The 19,141-nt window shown below is 32.1% G+C and overlaps 1 protein-coding gene across 1 annotated transcript; it reads left to right on the forward strand.

Annotated features, from left to right (window-relative positions):
• Positions 1–234: 234 nt before the first annotated feature.
• On the forward strand, positions 235–17,002 carry LOC132740843 (septin-4-like). Its single transcript, XM_060728868.1, has 11 exons — positions 235–1,719; positions 8,163–8,343; positions 9,696–9,819; positions 10,966–11,100; positions 12,101–12,218; positions 12,928–13,029; positions 13,904–14,000; positions 14,884–14,935; positions 15,592–15,696; positions 15,923–16,001; positions 16,752–17,002. Exons 1-11 carry the CDS (start codon positions 484–486, stop codon positions 16,839–16,841), a joined length of 2,319 nt encoding a protein of 772 aa, XP_060584851.1. The 5' UTR covers positions 235–483; the 3' UTR covers positions 16,842–17,002.
• Positions 17,003–19,141: the final 2,139 nt, after the last annotated feature.

The following is a 19,141-nucleotide window of genomic DNA, read 5'->3' on the forward strand; positions in this document are numbered from 1 at the left end:
GGAATCTGGTAGCAATGGTGGGTCTGTATTGATAAGAAATTCTTCCGTATTTGTCTGTTATTTATCATATTTAACCTCTCTATTTGTAAGATATATTTAAAGAAATATCAAACATTTTATCAGTTATCATTCATCATTTTGAGGTCAATTTTTAAACATTAAAAAAAAGGAGAAGAAATTGGCAAAAATTGTAAATTAAATGAAAAAGATGGATTGTGTGATATTTTTTTTTAGGCAGTTTGAAAATTTCAACAATTTACATACTTATACGACCATAAAACTGTTTAGTTTGTTCAAAACATTGTGATTGATAGATGAAGGATAAAGTCGTAAAAAAAGAATGAAAATAGAGAAGTCGACAAACAAGATGTATTCACAACTGTGACGAACATTATTCATTATGCAAATTATGTTAAAAGCTTAAATATAAATCAGGGAAAAAAAACCTGTTTTTACAATTTTGACAAGGATGGAAATTTAAATATGAGTCAAAACAAGGAAAGTGTTAATTCTAGTTCACCACTGACAAGAAAAATAGGTGTTGGATTAACGAGGACAAATTTAAGTCCTGGTTCAAGAGATGTCTCACAAAGATCACCGAGGGATAGACCACTTCTGACGCCAAGTCGATTGATAATTTCTGGGTCATCCCTAGGAACCAGTCGGACTAATTCTGATAGCTATGCAAGTGGATACAATAGACTTGGAGGACTGAAAAACATCAGTGCACCAAATGTTAGTTCTAACATTCTTGGAAGTTCTTCTTTGAATAGACCTTTAAGAAAGTTGGATATTGATAAAGTACAGGAACCATCGCTGAGGAAAAATTTATCAGCAACAAATACTGAGGAACTGTTAAAAAATGACCAAGTATTATCTGGAGTAAACGTTCAGAGGTCACAGTCTGCTAATAGAGGCTACTTTAGCCCCAGTAGGTTTTCACAAACAGATAGAACTGTTGGCTTAGCAGCATATAAGCCTACAAAACAGGATGAAATAATTCATGATGTATCTGAGACTACTTCAACAAAAATAGAAAATTATGACCTTGACCTTGAGCAAGATGAGGAAGATGCTATTGTAGAGGTCAAGGACAGTGTGGATGGTGCTGAAAAGCTCTGTGTGGAAGTAACCTCTCCAAGTTCACCTAGCAAAGATTCAGGCTACAATTCACCAAGAACTAACCCAAATATGGAATCATTTAATTCATCTGTTTTAGGGTCAAGGTCACCTATCAAATCTTATACAGTTGGGAGTGAATCACCATTTGATTTCCAGTCTAGCTTAAACAACTCTTCGTATAAACCAGAAAGGCCAGTAAGGTCAAAACATAGTGCTAAGAAAAAGAGTATAGATCAACCAGTTCTGAGTCCAAGAAATATTGACCAATCAGAGCATTTGTCTCAAAGTATTGACAAATCTGTAACATTGTCTCAAACATCTTCTACACAATCTCCATGGCAACATGGAAACAACACTATCCAGTATGATACCAATTTAACTGACATGGTTAAAAATAAAGAAATAAAGTCAGAATATAACCTTTCAAGGAAAAATCAACCAGAGGATTCTGTGTCAGAAGATATAGATCAAAGGTCAAGGTCACATTTTGTTGAAAAATCAGAGTCACAAGGTGAGGTGGATGAAGAAAACACACCAGTTGCTAAACCAAGAGTTCATAGAAGGCGTACAAGAAGGTCTATAAGCTTCAGACATTTGGTAAGAAATGTTCTATGATATCTTACACTGGGGGTCACATCTGGTGGAATAAGGATCTTAAATACATGTATACTTTTGTTGCAAGTTTTTTCCATTGATGAGAGTCACTATGTATTATTTCTTTTCTTTTTCCCCTTTAGTCAGAAAGAAAGATGCCATGGATGCCAACAAGATGGAAATAGACCAGTATGCACAGATTGTCATCTGAGTGCAGTAATGGGTTAACTTTTAGTAAATTTAATAGAAGTTGACCTGTTATTGCACTAAGGTGACAAATATTATAGGCAGTTTTTGAAATGTTGATATCAGAACCCCTCACATTAACAATTAATTAATAAACAGTTCCAAACTTAAACCAGGTCATGTTAAACAGTAAATTTAGCATGGTTTGAGTAACATAAAAGTCATATTGTTTTTAGATTATGTTAAACTAAATAGAATAAAATGCACAAGTGATATTTATTACACCAGCTTAACTATATCACATTACTGTCAAGTAATTATGATAAGATTTCCTTAACATGAAACATATTTCTCTATTGTTACACTGTTATCACATTACTACAGTAACACTGTGCAATATAATTAACTGTGCATTCTACAATGTATATTGTATTTGGTAAATACATAGTAGATGAAAAGAATGTAGGACAAAAGCCCTCCCGTCCAAAAATGGCAAAGAGGACAAAAGTCTGCCTGTGAAAAAGACAGGGCAGACAAAATACCTCCTGTGAAAATGACAGGGCAGTCAAAATCCCTCCTGTGAAAATGACAGTGGAGGGTAGTGGGGAACAAAAGCCCTGCCATTAAAATGACAAGGTGGACAAAAGCCCTCCTGTAAAAAATTGACAGGACGAAAACAAAATATATAGTTCCAGAACTAAAGCCTAGCTTTGAATTCACCTAAACACTATTGATTTCATCTTTGTTTGTTTTGTATGGTAGTAATCTCATCATATTCTCATGTAAAAATATGCACTGATATAAATAAATAAAGGACAATAAATTAAAGACACATATAAAAGAAAGTTGGTCATAAATGAAGTGTATGCTTGCCTATAAATTCTTGGTGCCAGACTAACTACACCAGTCCTGCAGACTTCCTTCACATTCATGGTGAAGAAAGAAGTACCTATTCAATCATTCACGACAAGAAAAACATATGACATAACATTTAAGATAAGACATGTAAGAAGATAAATATGTGATTTATAAAAATAAACAGAAACTCCTTGAAAAAGAGGGGTTCAACCCCTCCAAACGTTGGAGATAGAAAAGTTTGTGTAGTAGATAATTATATAAGAAAAAACTTGAAATAAAGGAATGTGGCATCTTCAATTGTTTTTAATACTGTTTCATTCTAAAAAGAAAAGAGCCATGGACTTAATTCATTGTTAAACTGTATGATATAGATCATCATTCTCATCATCAGATTTTTTGCTATCACTCAGTCTTGCCTGGAAGTCAAATGTCATAAATATGACAAGTATAGCCTGTGAATCATAAGAGGAAGATGTTAATCAGCCAACATATGAAAATACTATCACATGTTTACAAAACAGTAAGCCACACCTTCTTTGAACCAAATAAAATAAAATGTCAATTTCCCTTATATAAAAATTTCGCAAACTAAACATCAAATACGAATAAAAACTTCACCTGAGGCTTTGATACCTTTTAACAGTTATTCGTTACAGCTTCATTTTATTACCGGTTTACTGGACCGAATAGGGATGTTAATATTAACTTTCTATTTATATATACTTCAATAGTCAGTAATTGAAACTTCAGTCAACTTGAAAGCAATTTAACTCAACTAGAAAGTTTCATTATATTTCCTAGTTCATATGGTTATAAATACTTTATTAACCCTTTCCCCCATGAGCATATTGTGAAAAATGGCCTTTTTCACTGAAAAGCCTCCTGTTACAAGTTCAAACTGCTATGAAACTATGAAAAATGCTTCAATACTAATCAAACTTGGCACAAATGTTGACTGGACCATTGCCTTTGTAACGACATGCTCAGTCTTAAAATTCCTGTTACCATGGCAACGAGGGGACATCTCAAAATTGCCAAAAATCACTATTTTGCCTCGATTTTTTCCATCAAAATTTATTTCAAAGTGCTGCAACTTCTCAAGGGATTGAGATAGAGTCAAAGGCTTTTCAGCGTTGGTTACACGCTACATTATGATCGACCTGGGGTCATTTTTAGCCTCTCACAAGTCCAAAATTTCCTTGGCGATGAGGGGGACTCTGCCCCCCTTCAAACCCCCCTAACAGAAGGGGGCACATCCCCCTTCTGGCAACCCCCTGATGTATCTTTTGGATGGGGGGCAGCGCCGAAAAAGTGCTCATTTTTTTCAGCAACATTTCTCAAACGAAAACATGTGTTGGGGGCCCAAATAGGACATTTTTTCACTATTTGAGGCCTAAAAAAGGGGGGGGGGTCGAAAATGCGTTGTTTCGCGTATATATGTGGTAAAGGGTTAATGTATATTAAGTTATTCTTGGGACTGGAGATGAAATTATCATTACAAAATTTTAAATGTGTTTGTCATTAAATTGCCTTATATGGGAGATTCATAAGTACTTAGAGAGATACAAAGACAATAGAGTATATGAACAGAAAAAAGGTGAAGCTATTGTTATTACCCTTCTGTTGGTGTTGGTGTCATCATTGGTAAACCTTTCTGTAAAAGTCCATTTCCTCAGAAACAGTAAAAGCTATTCACTTCAAACTTGGTACACATGTTTATTGTCAAAAAAGTCACTGTTCCAAAAAGGCAGATAATCCTATTGTTATTTTGTGCAAAGTTGTGGCCCTTTTGTATATTGCTTTTATTTAACTATCAAAAAGCACTGAGAAAATTGAAGCATGCTGTCCATGGACAGATCATGTTTTGTTACTGATAGATAAAGTACAATGTATGTAAGAAAAACTGGATAGAGAAGAAGTATGGTTTATAGGGTAGTGAGTGAAGTTATGGGAAAGGAGAAGGTAATCTGTAAAAAGATTTAGGTCTAGAATTAAATATTGAATGCTAAAATATTGAAGGAATTTGGAAAATAGTCTAGAATTAAATAATGAATGCAGCAAGGTTCTAGAATTGGATACTGAATATTAAGCATTTAATATTGAATGCAAATGTCCTAGAAATAAATAGTGAATGCTAAGGTTGTAGAATAAATGCTCTAGAATTGAATAGTGATTGCTAAGGTATATCTAAGGTTCTAGAATTGATAAGTGAATGCTACAAGCTTCTATAATTGAGGTTCTAGAATTGAATTTTGATTTCCAGAGGTTTTAGAATTGAATTATAACTGGTAAGGTTCTAAAATTGGGATTCTAAAATTGAATTAGAGAATTTAGAGGTCTTACAACTAAATTGTTCTTTAATTTAGATTCTAGAATTGAATAGTAATTGTTTAGGTTCTAGAATTGAATAGTGAATGTTCCAATTCTAGAATATGATAGTGAATGTTTAGGTTCGACAATTGAATAGTTAATATTCAGGTTTTAGAATTGAGTAGTGAATGTTCAGGTTCTAGAATTGAATAAAGAATGTTCAGGTTCTAGAATTGAATAGACAATGTTTAGGTTCTAGAATTGAATAGAGAATGTTTAGGTTCTAGAATTGAATTAGAGAATGTCTAGATTCTAGAATTGAATAGTGAATGTTTAGGTTCTAGAATTGAATAGTGAATGCAAAGGGTCTAGAACTGAATAGTGTAAGCTAATGGTCTACAATTGAATAGTGTAAGCTAAGCGTCTAGAATTGAATTTTAAGTGTATGCTAAGGGTCTAGAATTGAATAGTGAATGCTAAGGGGTGAATTTTGAGATAGAGAAGGGGTTCAGAAGTGATGAAAGGTAATAAATCAAGGGGTTGGATTAAAACAAAATTATGAGATGAGATATTTAATTGATTAGTAATAGAAGTGCATTACCATAATTGTAGCAAAGTGCTCTAATTATGCATCATACCCTGATCATTTATTCATAGCTGTCAAATAATGCAAGTTCAGACTGACCAGAGGTAAACACATCCAATTTGTATTGACACTTTTGACAAGCTGTTGGGGGGTGGTTTAACATTAGTGTAATGATATATGACAGTTTTTGATGAATATTCCGACATGATTTTAATATCTTAACTAACCTTGTACAATGTTCATCAGCCTCATAGTAAGAAGGTCAGCGGGATGTTTCTTCATGCTTGAAAAGACAGTTTTATTAAATTATTCTGAAATGTGATTATTTTTTTCTTTACGTGAATCGTATCATGTAATGCTATTTGAGCCAGATTATTAAATTGAAATTGAAATAAGATATAGAAGACCTTGTTACATTAATGTATCAAAGTGTTAACCATTAATATGATATATATAGAATAGGAAGTTGTGAATTATGAAGAGTTTGCAAAATTTTGCAAAAATAGTCGATATATGAAAAACCGATTAGTATGGGATGTATAAGTAAAGGATATATAAGTTTAGGATATTAAATTAACAGTTTTGCATATTAATATTGTTGTCATCTGGACTAAGCTCTGAAGGAAAAGGAAACAAAAAATATTTATGTGCTTTGGAAATATTATATCCTGAAGGCTAAATGGTTTAATAGATATTTTATAAAATAATGTATACAAAAAAGTTTCAGGTAAGCTATTATATTTTTCTGTTTTAGAATTATGTATATTTCTCCCTTTTATGGATAGACAGAATTTATAACTTATATTGGTTTTGAAAAGTTCCGATTATAGGAGAACCAGGCTGTTGGAAAAATCACAGTCTTAAATCTCTTTTCAAAGATGTTATTAAAGGAACTCCACTTAGGTTCAAAAGCCTAAAAGCATTAAATTAGAACTACTTACATATATCAGCTTGGACATTGAATCAGAAAGATATTCAAAAGAAAATTAAGAAATATACTAAAGAAATGAATAAAAAAAATCATGTTTTTATGCTATTAGTATTGCAACGCTTTTCCATTTTGACTTGTTTTTCACGGCATAAAGTCATTTTGGGAGAATCTAGTACGCAAAATTTTAATGATCTAAAATTTTGCACACAAATTTTTGTTCTAGACCTCAATCAAATGCTTCCAAGGGATCACACTTTCAGTTTGTCCAGCTTTTAAGATATCTTTGCCAATATAATAGTGGCACAAAAGTGGCATCTAATTGGTATATCGCAGTGTACTATCTGCTGATATATGTACTATGGAATGGGACGATCATACTATGAGATTTTTTTTTAAATATTTGATAAAAATTGTACATGCCTATTTAGCAGACTGCAACCTTTATAAAGTAGCATTGTACAAACATCTTAATAAAAATATCTTGAAAATGGGTGATCTCTTGGAGTTGAAGAATATGAAAATTGCAGACTTGGTTTGATTGAGTCTGTTCATGAGACTTTTGAATGTAAAATTATAAACACCTTAATAAATAAATAAATTATTTTGTTTTACATGGCAATCAAAATATTGCTGATTGTTTCACAATGGATCACAATAAGGGTTTTATTGCTGCACACCTGTAATTTATTAAAGTTTGTATGCATGTAATTTGTCAATTAAGAAAATCTATTGAGTAAAATCTAAAAAAATATAAACATGTAAAAAATCTTTAAAAGCCAATAGATGTTGAAACTAATGAATTGCTGGTAAAAGAATAGAAAATAAGTATCATTGTCTGACACAATAGTAGGTTTAGAATTTTGCAGCAATTGATATATTTGTTTGTTTGTGTTTTATTGGTGATCAGGCGCAGTAATTGTTCCATATACAAACCGAAGTTAGTATCCTTACTGAATGTTAAAATATTATTACACAGGCTTTATTGACCTGCCCTTTAAATAGAACAGATAAAAAAAATATAGCATTATACATGTACAACAATAACTTAACAATAACTATATATTATGGCATTCAGTAATTCATTTTGAAAGAAATTGGAGTTAAGATGGTGTGTAATCATAATGTTAAGAAGACAATTTTAAACTATTTCAAATACAATTTACCAGTAGTGACTGCAATGGGAAATTTTCAAATTTTGTGTTTAATACTTCTGAGAAAAAAAAGTTAATGTCAAGAGGACTTTTATCAGAAAATTAACAATAGCAATCATTACAATTTCATATCCTAGCTTGTTTTTAAATCAATGTTTTGTCACCCATCTGGAAAGAGGTTGGGGCCTTTAACTCTTATTTGGATAATTTTTTGTGTAGTAAGAATTAATAAAATTGTTAGTTGTGAAATTAGGTAAATTGGGATAAAAACAAACCATGTCAACATCTAAAGTGAAAATTTTAACTCTTATTTGGGCAAAAATATTATTTTTTGATCTCTTTGGAAAAGGCTCTTTAACTGGCGACATTTAATGAAGGAAAAAAAGAGGACAACATGTTTAATCCAAGTTTGTATTTTCAGGAGGAGGATGATGAGTACATTGGGTTTGCGTCACTACCGGAGCAGGTACACAGGAAGGCCGTACGTAGAGGGTTTGAGTTTACACTGATGGTAGTTGGTGAAACCGGTCTTGGAAAATCAACACTGATAAACAGTCTGTTTCTGATGGACCTGTATAAAGACAGAAAAGTGGAGAATATTGAAGGTTTGAAACTCTTCTCTCAGCATAACCATGTGTGCTAATAGCTTGTTTTAACTAGAATAGAATAGAATAAGACGTACAGTGCTGAACTGGAAACTTAGTAACAGTTAAATCTGTGAGAAAAGGTCATCTGAAGCAAGGACTGAACATGGTCTTTATAGTCGAGTGGTCGTTATTTGGAGGTTGTTTTGTTCTATTTAATCAATGAAGGTTTGTTAGATAAAAGTCTTTATTCACTTAGTGATTTTTATTTGGGGTGTTCACATTTTTGACTGTACACAGCTTTTTCCCTCCAGAATATAATTATGCAAGCCTGCATCCACCCTAGCAGTCAGTCTACACTCTGTATACTGTTGGCCTACTTGCAGGTTTTTACAAATTTTTGATAATGTCACTAAATTAAGGGACTATTTTAAAATTGAAGTTGGTCAAGATCAGTCAGTTTTTCACGGGAAGCTTAACCTTCATCTGAATATTACGAATTTCAAAAGCCAATATTTGTATGGGTACAGTTCATCCACTTATTTGTTCTTTGCATAACAGTTACTGAGTTTATTAAAGAATATAAAAAAATCAAGGATAGAAACAAGCTGGACCTGGCTGTAGAAGTGTGTCTGTAATATAATGATTTTGTAATACATATCATCTAATTTTAGGACATCTGTTTTTATAAAGGTCAGCCTGAATTGGAAGCATTTAAATTTTTAACTGACTGCCATCTTCTATTCAATGTTAGTCTATGTTATGATTACTTCATGAAGTATACACTTGCCATTTATTTTGAAATATATTATATTTAGATGAGTATATATCAGAGGTCAGTTAAAAGCCATGTTGTGTAATTTTTCCTTCATTCATCTCTATAGTATTGCAAGTTGTTACAGTAGTGTTAGGACCATGTTTACTACATTCCTGTAGTTTAACAAGTTTGATAGGAATTTGTACTTCCCTTTGATGTTATTTCAAATGATAAATGCCATTAAAATAATATGAGGTTAAGTTAAAAGTTACACTGTAACTCAGTAAAGGTCATATGATGACCATTTTGCAGCTTTTCTGGTGAAGAAGACCTCAGATGCTCCTTGGTGCATTATATCACTCACATATTAGTTTCTTAGTAGAACTACTAACCTTCCATAAGCTATATGTAGCTAGATAGCTTGCCGAGTTCCTCACATGAAAGAATCCAAATTCTCTGATGGTATTTAAATCCACAACTTTGAAAAGAAAGAAATGTCAGGGACGTTAACCAGTCCACCATGGACGGGCTAGAATGTGAAAATTACTATGTTCCTATGGTATTGAATGTTTTTGTCCCTAGACCATATTGTAATATATCCTGTATTTATTTTTAGAAAGAATACAAAAAACTGTTGAACTAGAAAAGAAAGAACTTGAGATTGAAGAACGTGGAGTAAAGTTGAAACTGACTATAGTTGATACTCCTGGTTTTAATGATGCTGTCAATGCAGAAGAAAGGTGAGTGAAGTTATATGAAACTGACTATAGTGAGTAAAACATAAGTGACCTGAGCTTCAAATTTGTTGAATAAATTATTTCTGATATTATTCATGCTGACATTGCTATTGACTAAGGTCCATGCTGAATATATTTGAAAGGGTTTGGTAAACTCTGTAAACCCATAAACTACAGATCTTGTTTATTGGATTAGCCCAGATTTATATTTCAATGTTTAAGGCATTTCAATATCAATGCTTAAAAGTCAGTTAGCAACTGTATAGAGCCTGATCAGACGGCTGGCCGGACTCTATACTGGCTGCAGGAAATCAGTTAATACAGAGGAAGGTACCATTTACCTTGAAAAGTTATAGATGGACAATATTCATAGGGATACTGATGACCAAAATATTTTTTTGTGCATAAATATGTTTGTTATTTTATGGTATGTTTGAGGATGTAAAAGCAAGCAAAGCCCAGATATTGATATTGAACAGATATTGAATTTTGATTTTTCTTAGCCAAATTTAAGCTTATTTGTTTGGATGAGTTTTCATTGAGATATATCTTGAACTATAAAATGAAAATATTTACAAAGATGTTCATGATTAAATTAGTGATGCATCAGTAAATCTAAATATGGGTGATATGAGGTGTATTTGTGAATGTGCATATCTTATATAAAAAAAAGACATGATCATACATTTAATGTGTATCATGTATCTGTCTATATGTTTTATATATTACGTATATTTCAAGTCTGAGATGATAAACTTGTCATGATGATACAGCTCTATTTTAGGGGCATAATAATTATACAATTATAGTATTTTCACACTTTTTGTAAGAATTTACATTGTTGTATTTTTAGTCCCCTAATGGTTTAACCAGAGGGGACTTTTAGATTTTCTCATGCCGTATAAAATATTTCATTTGTATTAAATAACAGGGACACTTTGTTTCCTAAATACTCTCCATGTGTGTCAAAAATAATATGAAAAAAATATAATTCTTGAAATTTTTTACAGTAAATATTTCATAAGTTACAGTAGTCTATTATGAAACAATTAACTAGCTAATAATCTATACCTTGTAAAAAAATTTAATGTTCACATTAACATATTAACAGCATATCTAGCCTTCATCATGACTGATCAATATTTTTAGTTGGAAGCCAATAGGGAACTATATAGACAAACAGTTCGAGACCTACTTCACAGCAGAGAGTGGTCTAAATCGGAAAAATATCCAAGATACACGAGTACATTGCTGCCTCTACTTTATCTCACCGTATGGTCATGGGTATGTAATTTTTTTCCCTACTTATTATATATCAATTCTGTTTAAAAATATTTCATCCCCCTTGTGACTGAGTGGTTGTCTTTAAGGGTTGAGGAATCAACATTGAAGTCACCGTTTATCTCTGTGTGATCGTAAGAGGTGACAAAATGGGTTCAAATTGCTGGAGTCTATGCATCTCTTAGTTACAGCAGGTGAGTGTTTTGTCCCCTGGTGTTAGCCAAAATCATCTTTCCTGTTTCAGCGCCATATGACCTAAATTGTGTTGTTGCGCCATAAAACCAAACAATATTTCATGTTATTAAAGACTAACTTCCAATAATGTCAAACCTCTTGTTAGGACAAAAATATGTATATGCATAATAATTAGAAATGACTTTTGTTTCTGACTTAAAATACAAAGAACCGCACCTATTTGAAAATCAGCAAGCTATGAAGAATTTGGTGTGCAGGCTGAAGCTAGACTCTCTCTTTATATTTACAGTATTCCATCCACACTGATATTGCAGCAATCCAAACATGTGTTAATTTGCACATATATGTAGCATCATCTGTAAACATTGCAGATTAACCTAAATGTTATTTATCAATTTCTATATATGTTTCTCGTGTCACGATTCAGAACTGTTCACTATATATGGGAGAAGATGTGTCAGTGGCCAGATAGTTCAGTTGGTAGAGCCACAGTACGGTATTTCGGGTTTGAGTCCCGGTCAGGCTGCACATTTTCTCACCATGTGACATTTAGTGCCCTACGTGGGGCTGTGACTGACTATAGCTGAGAGTTCTGTATAACTCGAGAACGAATTTCAATATAGCAGGGGAGAATGTCATGGTTCAGAACTGTTCACTGTATAGGGGAGAAGATGTGTAAGCAGCTGGATAGCTTAGTCATTAGAGCCGCGGTAAGGTATTCCAAGGGTCCCTGGTTCGAGTCCTGGTCAGACTGCACATTTTCTCACCCTGTGACACTCTAAATAAAGTATGTCTTTCATATTTTCAGATTACGGCCTGTTGATATAATGGTCATGAAAAAACTACATCATAAAGTAAACATTATTCCACTGATTGCCAAATCAGACATGCTAACAAAACCAGAAGTAAAAAGATTAAAAGAACAGGTAAAGTATAACTTTTATTCACAGAAATTTACTAGTCATTGTTATTTCATAGTGGTGTCTTCGATCACCAAATCATGACAACAATAGCTAAAATATGTAACTGACAGAATATGCTAACTTACACATAAGTGCAATCTGACCACACTGTATATTGTTGACTGCTCTGTTTGTAGCATTTTAGTATAAACCCTCCTTTAACCTTTACCCTGCTGAATATAATTATGGTGGTGTTGGTACATTTCACTCTGGATCAGAGCAGTAAGCCACATTGAATTTACCAAAGCTCAGTTCAGTCCAGGGCAGACTGTCAAGCAGTTTACCAATACTAGTTGCCTTCACTTTGGCAAGGAACTGAAACTTCTGTACATGCAAGGGCAGAGGTACAGTGTGAATGACTGTAAAAAAATTTCATGATCAATCACAAGGAGAGTGACCTGCATGGTCTTGGAATCGAACCCATATTGCACGATTCACAGTCGAATGCTCTACCTACTGAGCTAACCAGACAGTTATACTGCTGAATATATACATATACAACCAAATTTAAACCAGTCATAAATAGCCTATTAGAAATGGATAGATTACACTTCCAAAATGGAAAATACATCACAAAAAATACATGTTTTGTAAGTAATTGCTTCCCTGTACAAGTTCTTAATTATTTGTTGTTATTGTTGTTTATTTATTAAGAATTCTGTTTTTATTACAGGTATTAAAAGAGATAGAGAAACACAGTATAGATATTTACCAGTACCCTGAGTGTGACAGTGATGAAGATGAAGAGTTTAAACAACAAGACAAACAACTTAAGGTATACAAATAGGTGATACAAATCTGTATACCTGTATATTATTTGTGACATGCCTTTATACAAGCAAGTTCTGTTTCGGACTCAGTTATTTTTACGAAACTACCAAATATGATATGGGGGGCTAAGTAACTGTAAACTGGACAAAAGTGAATGTTTTGTAGCAATAGAATAAGGGTCCAGTGGCCTCTATTAAACAAAAGAAAATAACAATGAAATGGTCCCCTTTTCTATTTCGGTTGTATGCCCTACCAAACCACGTAAAATACATATATATAATTAATTTTGTAAAGGTATACAAATAGGTGATCAAAATTAGTATATATTGTGACATGCCTATACAAATAAGGCCTGTTAGAATTACCACAACACAACACCCTATACAATAGGGGGCTATCTAATTGTACACAGAACAAAAAAGAGGAAAATAGTTGTTTTGTAATAACAGAATAAGGGTCCAATGGCCATCTATTAAACAAAAGAAAATAACAAATGAAATGGTCCCGTATTCCATTTGGGTTATATTCCTACCAAACCAAGCAAAATTCATATAGTATAATTTGTAAAAAAGAAAAATTATTGTCATTTGAATATGGGCATTATTTTATAAAGGAGTTATTGATTTATACCAGGAGTGTATGAAAAAAGAATTATTTGTGGATTTTGCAGACTTGTTATGTGTGAAATAGATTTTTTGACTACTGTTTATTTTGATCTAAAATCAAAATACACACCTTCCTTTATTGGGTTTGAATGTATTTTATGTTTGTAAAACTATTGCCTTTTGGAAGGAAAGTATAGTAAGGATAAAAGTATTAAAAGCTAGGAATATGAACTGTGTATAAAAATTAGATAATGGTTATGTGATTTATTTCAGAATTCCATTCCATTTGCAGTAGTCAGTAGTAACACTGTAGTTGAGGCTGGTGGTAAAAAAATACGAGGTAGAATGTATCCCTGGGGTATTGTTGAAGGTAGAGTATTTATACCATATATTGCTCACTGTATTCTCAACATGCAAGATGCTGACAGTTTTAACAGTATAAGACCCTATAATGACTTTCTGGCCTTTTCCTAAACCATATAATTATGTTAATTATTATTTGTAAAACAAGTTCTTGCAATTTTTCATTTCAAGTCTGCTTCCTGAAAGAAACTATTTCTAAGTCATATGAAGAAACATCTGAAGAAACATGGTCATGACTCTAGTGGGGATTGAACCTGCAACCCATGGGTTTAGAGGCAGACACCTTAACCACTTTGCCACTGCTCACTGTACTGAGCTTAACTTTCATAGGAAGACCTCGGGTGCCTCTATAAGCATTATTATTTTAGGTATTCAGGGGCACCTGGATAGATGGACCAGTCGCCTGTGAGGTGATTGGATAGCTTTATCATATGAATTATTTGGCATCCTGATTTAAAGATAATAGCTTTATCATATGAATTATTTGGCATCCTGATTTAAAGATAATAGCTTTATCATATGAATTATTTGGCATCCTGATTTAAAGATAATAGCTTTATCATATGAATTATTTGGAATCCTGATTTAAAGATAATAGCTTTATCATATGAATTATTTGGCATCCTGTTTTAAAGATAATAGCTTTATCATATGAATTATTTGGCATCCTGATTTAAAGATAGGTTACATTGCAATACAATAAAGTTCCATGCCTTTTGACTTTGAGATCATATGTTTAACCCCAATTAAGTTACTCATGAAATTAGTAATTATTTAATAGTTCAAATCCATTATGCTTGGCTTTTGAAGTTAGTGAATTTGATAACTTTGAACTATTATTTCAACTGCAAATTAGCATACCTTATTATTATATAATTTTCTATTTACAGTTGAAAATCCTGTACATTCAGATTTCATTAAATTGAGACAAATGTTAATAAGGTTAGTATTTTGCTCATTTTGTATTTTGCTCATTTTGAGACCATCTTTACAACAAAGTCCATTGTTTCATTCATCCAATTTGGCCTCTATAGTTCTTGCTAAACAATATACATGTATATAATATATTTAGACGCATTTTGTTGCCTGCTTCTAGTGAATATTTAAGAATTAAAAGAATTTATTCTTTTTAGCTCGTCTGTTTTGAAGAAAAAGTCAAGCTATTATGATTGCTATGGCATCATTGTTGCTGTTCTCCTGTAAAAACTTTAATGTAGCCCATTATTTAAAAATTTCAAAATTTATGCCCCTTTAAATGTAGAATTTTTAACAGATGAGCGTTATAACCGCAAGCGGTGGTCTTGTTTTTCATTATAATGTTACAAAATATACTTGTATGGAAAATAATGGCAGGTAAGATAAAATAAGATTTTTTTCCAATCTCAAATAAAGACTGTAATAATGCAAATAACAGAATAATCAGATTCCATGAATGGGTCAACCTGTCTTCTTGGTAAGTACATGTATATGTCATGGTACTGTGATAGGGATAGGTATGCCAATCTTACAGGCAAATACATGATACTTTGAGTGGGACCCAGGTATACCTGTCTTGTAGGCAGAAAAAAAAAAAAATAATGTATGTTACATATTTACAGCACACACATGCAGGATTTGAAGGATGTAACGTGTGATGTACATTATGAGAATTATCGTGCAGAACATATATCTGAACAGATGACTGGTACTCAACGTGAAAGAGGGTAACTATACCTTATTTTACTTTGTCTTTGAGATTATTTTTGACTATATTGGTCTATGAGTTTTTTTGCCTCAATTTGTCTTTTAGATTATTTTTGTCTTTGAGATAATTTTTTTAGTGGAATGTCTTTCATTAGGTGTAAATGTGCCCAATGTATTCTTAATGTAATATAATTGTATTATATTGTTCTATGTATTGTATCACCGTGATTGAATGATTTATTTCAGAAAGTTGAAGAGAGATTCTGCAGCTAATTTGGAGTCTTCCCTTGCTACAGAGAAATTGTTACAGGAAAAAGAAGCAGAGGTATGTATTTATAACACATGGTGAGCTTGCTACAAACTATAATATAAACTACAAACTGCACTGGCCACCAGTACAGACACATAATATCAGAGTAGCTAGAGGATAACTGTTTACTGTAAACAGTTATCTAAGGACTAGAATTCCTGTCTGTTAGCAAGAAATTACAACTAATATTTTCTTTTTAGCACCTTCTTATAGTAGTGTATGAATATACAACTTGATTCAAAAAGTTAAATTTACATCATCCTAAGCACACATTCGGCTTGCCCCTCACCACTGTAGGTTTGAATCCCCCGAGGACTTTGGATTATTTCATGTCAGGGAATTTATCCAGCTAGCTTACCTGTATGGAATGTCAATGGTTCTACTCAGATGCCTGAAATATTGTGAGAGTTCTTTATCTCCTTTATTCTATGTTAATAAAAACCATTTCATACCAGGACTTCTGTATAAAATTATCCTCATTTCATTGAAAGTATTGAAAACTCCTTGATTGAAATGCATTGATGGCGGAATGGTTAAGGTTGTTGACTGCAAACCACTTGACTGTGATTTATGGAGGTTTGAGTCCAGGGACTAAAGTATTCCTCCACCAGTTAAAGCTATAAAGTTGCCATATGACTTTGAACATTTCAATTTGTTTTGATCACACAAGGTCGCAATTTATATATTAATATGATTGATAACCATGTTTCTTAGCTCATTGTGCAATCTTAAGGTGTCAAAAAATTTCTTGTTTATGTTTTACAGATTAAAAGAATGCAAGAGATGCTGGCAAAAATGCAAGCACAGTTACAGACAACAAGTCCTAGAGCTAATGGCAGGGTGGGGCATGTGTAGCAATATATTTATATATATAAATGATAAATATAGAATAAGAATACTGGACCAGTTTCATTTTGTACAAGACTTTATTTCCACACAAAGGGAAATGAAAAAAAAAACTTTAAAGTCATAGTCTTACAAAACAGGGAAAACAAAATTATCTTTCCTCCTGCATTGACGTTTGTAACTGGAGTCTGTTGTGCACAACCTTGGTGCATTGCATGACCTTGGTGCACGACCTTGGTGCATGACCTTGGACTGTCTTCAAATCATTGTCACAATGCAAGAATTGTATATTCTATATATCTTTTACTGTATTACTAGTATTTAGAATGGTCTTAAATTTTTGCATCAAATTGTTAAAAATTAGCTTTAAAATTTGTCCATTTAGGAAAAATACAGAATTACAAAATTGAGCATGAAAATTTGTTAATTTGAGGAAAGGTAAAAAAAATAAAAATTAATATATGTTAATGTGAAAGATATGTAATTCTAGCTGCTATATAGATTTATACTATAAAATATAATGAGACTTTTATTTTAAAACATTGATGAAAAAATCTATTTGTTTGGTATTAGTTGATCAAGATGAAATTAGGTCATTGTTCTTGCAGAACACTGTAACATGTATAAAACTTTGCATTACAAAGGTTAGAGTTTGGTGCTTATCTCAGTAGCATGTCAGAAATAGGTTGTGTTAAAAATTTCTTTAAACTTTAGTTTAGGAATATAAAAAAGAAATCATAATAAAGATTTCAACAGGGTGTGTGCCGAAAATGTTAAAAGATATTAATATATTCATTATTGTTTTTATATTATTTCCTGTAAGCTGTATATTGTAAGTTTTTTTCTTATTGTGGAGTTTTAGCTGTTATAGAGATTTTACATGTGGTTTATGTATAAACTGCACTGTACATTTTTATCTAGTATCAAACTAAAATTTTATTATGAAAATTTTATCGAGATGCTGTGACTTCAACTTATTTTAGGCTTTCTTATAATAAACTCTTTTCTGAAACCTGATGAAAAAGTTAAGATCATTTTTTTTTGTGTGATTAATTTTTGTGGATTTTGTGTTAGCAACAGTGTATATTCTGAAATTAGTTTTTTTCTTATATGACATGTTATATTAACATAATTAATTATAAGAATTAAGGGATTGTACAATTGACAATTGACATTTTTTTTCCTAAATTAAACCAACAGCTTTTGTATTCATTAGGACTAAATATGGAATACAGTTTTATCATATCTTGATTTGTAAAACTACTGAAAGTTGCCAACCAGACAACATTTTAGTATACAGAATATATACCGTAGTTCTTAAATTTGCCAAAACAACAAAAATAATAATGAGTGAATGTTTCAGTGGTTTAATGGCATTTACATGTATTTATTTTGTTTATTTATACTTTTAAATGTATACCATTAGTTAAACATGTTAATTTTAACTTTTACACAATACTGATAATCATAAATGGTATAAAGCATTCTTTACCATAATAAGTTTTGTTAATTTGATAGTTTGTACTGCAAACTAAAGCAACTTTCTGCTCTGAATAGACTTCAGTCAGTTTTGTTTTGTTATACACAGAGGTAAATTCTTAACTTTTTATATGTGAAATCTGAAATCTTTTTGGTTTGATCTGCATGATTTATTTTAAAAGCTAGTTATTTACAAGATAGATCTTTCTGGTTTTATTGTTACACAGTGTAATGTACGAGTATTTATTAAAATTATCTTGTGTTCATGAATATTCAAATGTTTTTCTTTGTTTATAATCAAGTTTTCAATGTGTCACATGTACAAACCATAAAGGGACAGAGAAGTTGTGCTTGCAGAAGCGAGAACATTAAAACTCTCGACATTGGGGTCTCAAGATGATGAACAATGGGGACAACTATTTTTCTAGAACAGTTTTGTTGACATTACTCATCAATAATGAGTAATATCTCCGGTAGTGACCAACTGCTAATCCCACTCGACTTCTGAATCACCCGAGGATTGCACCAGCTACTCCTGGATTACTAATCCAGCTCTCCTGACTGAGCTAGGCTTGCGTACCTTGCTCTGCTTACCCATAAATCTTGTTCATACATAACAATACTATTGGATACCTCTTAACTTAAAATAGCCGGGAAATATTATTGTAGCTGATGACCTGAACTACTTGGCAAGCTAGTATATAAAGTTTGACAATGTTTTAATTATATAATCACATAAAGGTCATGAGAGTACTTGTATCAAACAAGATATAGGGCGTTGTTATACTGATGTCAGTTTAAATCTCTAAATTTAGGTTAATAACCTAGCC

The sequence above is a fragment of the Ruditapes philippinarum genome, unplaced genomic scaffold (genome assembly GCF_026571515.1).
Source record: "Ruditapes philippinarum isolate M1 unplaced genomic scaffold, ASM2657151v2 ctg393_1_1_1_1, whole genome shotgun sequence".
Taxonomy (NCBI): Eukaryota; Metazoa; Mollusca; class Bivalvia; order Venerida; family Veneridae; genus Ruditapes; species Ruditapes philippinarum.

Bases quoted from the DNA above. Each gene is read 5' to 3' on its own strand.
- LOC132740843 (XM_060728868.1), top strand. From the start codon at position 484: ATGAGTCAAAACAAGGAAAGTGTTAATTCTAGTTCACCACTGACAAGA. The intron at 8,344-9,695 runs GTTTGAAACTCT...ATTTATTTTTAG, and splicing joins AAAAGTGGAGAATATTGAAG to AAAGAATACAAAAAACTGTT. The intron at 14,001-14,883 runs GTAGAGTATTTA...TTCTATTTACAG, and splicing joins TCCCTGGGGTATTGTTGAAG to TTGAAAATCCTGTACATTCA.